Source organism: Suncus etruscus, chromosome 7, assembly GCF_024139225.1.
Source record: "Suncus etruscus isolate mSunEtr1 chromosome 7, mSunEtr1.pri.cur, whole genome shotgun sequence".
NCBI classification, from domain to species: domain Eukaryota; kingdom Metazoa; phylum Chordata; class Mammalia; order Eulipotyphla; family Soricidae; genus Suncus; species Suncus etruscus.
In genome coordinates this window covers 2,636,764-2,640,263 of record NC_064854.1, presented here as the reverse complement: position 1 = coordinate 2,640,263, position 3,500 = coordinate 2,636,764, and the positions used below count along the sequence as shown (strand labels likewise).

The 3,500-nt window shown below is 38.5% G+C and overlaps 1 protein-coding gene across 1 annotated transcript; it reads left to right on the top strand.

Annotated features, from left to right (window-relative positions):
• The first annotated feature begins 1,032 nt into the window (after nt 1-1,032).
• LOC126013970 (60S ribosomal protein L29-like) lies at nt 1,033-1,702 on the top strand. Its single transcript, XM_049777239.1, has one exon. It carries the CDS (start codon nt 1,048-1,050, stop codon nt 1,582-1,584), a length of 537 nt encoding a protein of 178 aa, XP_049633196.1. The 5' UTR covers nt 1,033-1,047; the 3' UTR covers nt 1,585-1,702.
• Nucleotides 1,703-3,500: the final 1,798 nt, after the last annotated feature.

The following is a 3,500-nucleotide window of genomic DNA, read 5'->3' as shown; positions in this document are numbered from 1 at the left end:
GCTCATCGTTTAAAACACACTCTCCCATTTCTGGGTATCACAAACTTTTTAAACAGGGGTCCAATTCACTGTCCCTCAGACCGTTGAAGGAGCGGACTATAGTGAAAATAAAAACTATGAACAAATTCCTATGCACAGTGCATATATCTTATTTTGAAGTGAAGAAACAAAACGGGAACAAATACAATATGTGGCCCGCGGGCCATAGTTTGAAGACCCCTGGAAGGTACAGAGATTCTCCACCCTTGAAAAATACTGTCATGGGAGCAACGATGGGCTCAATATATGCTCATTCTTGAACCCCAAGGTCTTTTTATGGTGCCAGGAAACTTTCTGCTCAGTTGTGGATGACAAACTGAGTCCGCAGTAGCTAGAGATCTTGGTATTTGCACATGTCATAGGACAACGTCTAGTATAGACTCTTTTGTTATGATTCTAGATCTGCTCAGTCAAGTTTGTTGTAATCAGTCTTTAGTAATTAGTTATCTTGGTTTTTCCACAGGTCAAAGGATGATCTGTCCTCTGATTTCAATTCCCCTCAGGTGTTAAGATAGGCCAACCTTTCTTGTATCAAGTTTTTACTGTTTCCTCATTGTCAGGTCTTTGTATCCAGTTGGTGCCAGAGCAAACAGAGGGATTTCCCAGGGAAGTTTTGATTCCTGGCGCTGTTGCAGGGAGCTGTGTGGGATTTTTGTTTGGATTCTGGGATTTGGGTTTGGACAGTCACTGTCTGATCATATGGAGATGGGTCCTCTTGACACATGTTCAGGGTGGGAGGTGCCCTGCTTTATAAAATGTAAGGGCTTTCATCCCTATAGATAAGAGTTTGTTTCTATACCTGCTATACTAGCAGTCCATGGGGCAAATGGGGTAGGTATGGGATGTATGCTGGGAACAGGAGTGGAGGAAGGACAACCCTGGTAGTGGGAATGGCCTGAATTTATTGTCACTATGTACCTTGAATATCACTGTGAAAGACTTGTAATTCACTTTGATCACAATAAAATTATTTTATAAAATCAGTTTCTCCACGGCCCTGGTGCAGTCATGGCCAAGTCCAAGAACCACACCACGCACAACCAGTCTCGAAAATGGCACAGAAATGGGATTAAGAAACCCCGATCACAGAGATACGAGTCTCTTAAAGGGGTGGACCCCAAATTCCTAAGGAACATGCGCTTTGCCAAGAAGCACAACAAGAAGGGCCTGAAGAAGATGCAGGCCAACAATGCAAAGGCCTTGAGTGCCCGAGCTGAGGCCATCAAGGCCCTTGTGAAGCCCAAGCAGGCCAGGCCCGTCGTCGCCAAGAAGGACAGCCGCAAGCTCAGCCGGCTTGCGTACATCGCTCACCCCAGGCTTGGGAAGAAGGCTCGAGCCCGCATTGCCAAAGGTCTCAGGCTCTGCCGGCCCAAGACCAAGGTTGAAGCCAAGGATCCAACCAAGGTGAAATCCAAATCTCAGTTCAAGGCAAAAGCCAAGAAGGCTCAGCTTAAGGCAAAAGCCAAGGCCCAGCCCAAGACCCAGGCAGCTGCAGCTCCAGCACCAGCTCCCAAAGGTGCCCAGGCCCCACCCAAGGCTCCATAGGAGGCTTCCATCAGCCAGTGCGCACATCGAAGGACTGGTGCAACCTCTGAGCTGTTGGTTGCACGGGTGTTTCTGTGCTGTTTATACAAATAAACCTGAGTGCAGGATAAAAAAAAAATCAGTTTCTCAATTAGTTTTCAACAATATATATGTCATATTGTATATATACATATATAAATATACACATATATAAATATACATATATACATTGTATGGGGGGTCTGGGCCACATCTTGAGATGGCTTTATTTTAGCTCTGTGATCAGGGAATACTCCAACTCGTGATTGGGGAACTACAGATGGTTTCAGGCTTAGAACTCTCTTTGACCTTATGCAATGAAAGGGTCTTATTCATTGTATTATCTCTCTGACCCTAAAGATATAATTTTATTTGTTTATTTTGTTTTGGGGCCAAACCTAGAGGTGTTCAGGAGTGACTTCTGGCTCTATATTCATAAATCAACCCTGGAAGTATCAGGGGATCATATAAGGTGCTGGGGATCAAACCCAGGTTGGCCATGTGCAAGGCAAATACTCTATTCACTGTATCATCACTCAAGCCCCAACCAACAAACATCTTTTCAATGCATTTTTCATGTCAAAATTCACTTAATAGTATACTATACATCAATTTGAAATTAAATTAATTCCTTAAAAATAATTTTATTATTTTTATTACTCTATCAATTATTACATTTTATTACTCTATCAATATTTCCTAAGTATATGTCTTTTTAAGCAATCACCCGGTATTTATAAATATTAACAATTTCTGGTTTTCATGAAGCAAATCTCAATGCATTTCACAAACGTCTATAAATATTATCTATGAAAGATGGAGAAACATGTACAAATAATCACTCTAGAATTAGATTAATAAAAATAGTGCTATATTGAGTAACTAATATGCTAATTAATAACTAACAATCAGAAGAATGAAAATGATAACTGAAATTAACTAAAATGTAAATATTGTACTTTTCCAAACAAAATAACATACACGCTTCTATGGCAATAAAACTTCCAGAAAAATTGAGAGTCATGCCACCAAATGATGCTGAAACCATTAGGCATCTACTTGAAAAAATATGATCACCATTTTTAGAAAATTTAAGATCTTCTATGTTTTATAAATCTAACCAAAATTATTATTGATCAAATTTAAACATGAAATGACACATAATATGGTGTATATAGGCAATAAAGGAAAAGTGTCAAAATTAACTGAAGTTTGGTGTTGATAAATCAAATAAAACAGTAAATGTAGTTATAGAATTCTTGAATTATTTTCTATAAATATATAATATAATGATATTTACATTCTATAATAGCAAGTACAATAGTGGTGAATATATAATACTTTACATTTGTCAACATCTATAAAGCTGTACAGCCCAAAGCAAATTATAAACTTTGGTTAGTAGTAATGTATTGGCACAAATCAATATAGGATGTTTATATTAGGATAAACATTTTTAAATTGAAATGAGATGGTGTATATTGACTAGAACATCCAAAATAAATACATTTTATAGATTTTGGGCTATACCCGGTTGATGCCCAGGACTTAATTCTGGTTGTGTTCAAGGTGCCATACCTGAATCAAACCAGGTTCAACATGCAATGTAAGCAATTTACCTGCAGTGCTATTTATTTATTCTAATAATATATCTTTTATTTCTCCTGTTTTTACTTTTTTGGGACTATACCTGGTGATTCTCAGAGATTACTCCTGGCTTGGGATGCTGGGGGATCTAACCGAGGTCTGTCCTGGGTCAGATGTGTGCAAGGCAAATGCCCTACTGCTATGCCACTGCTCCGGCCCTGATTTAACAATGTTTTAAAAAGTAGGTAGTACAGTGACAATGGAAAAATTCAATTAGAAAAGTTTAATTTCATATATTGATTAGTTATAAG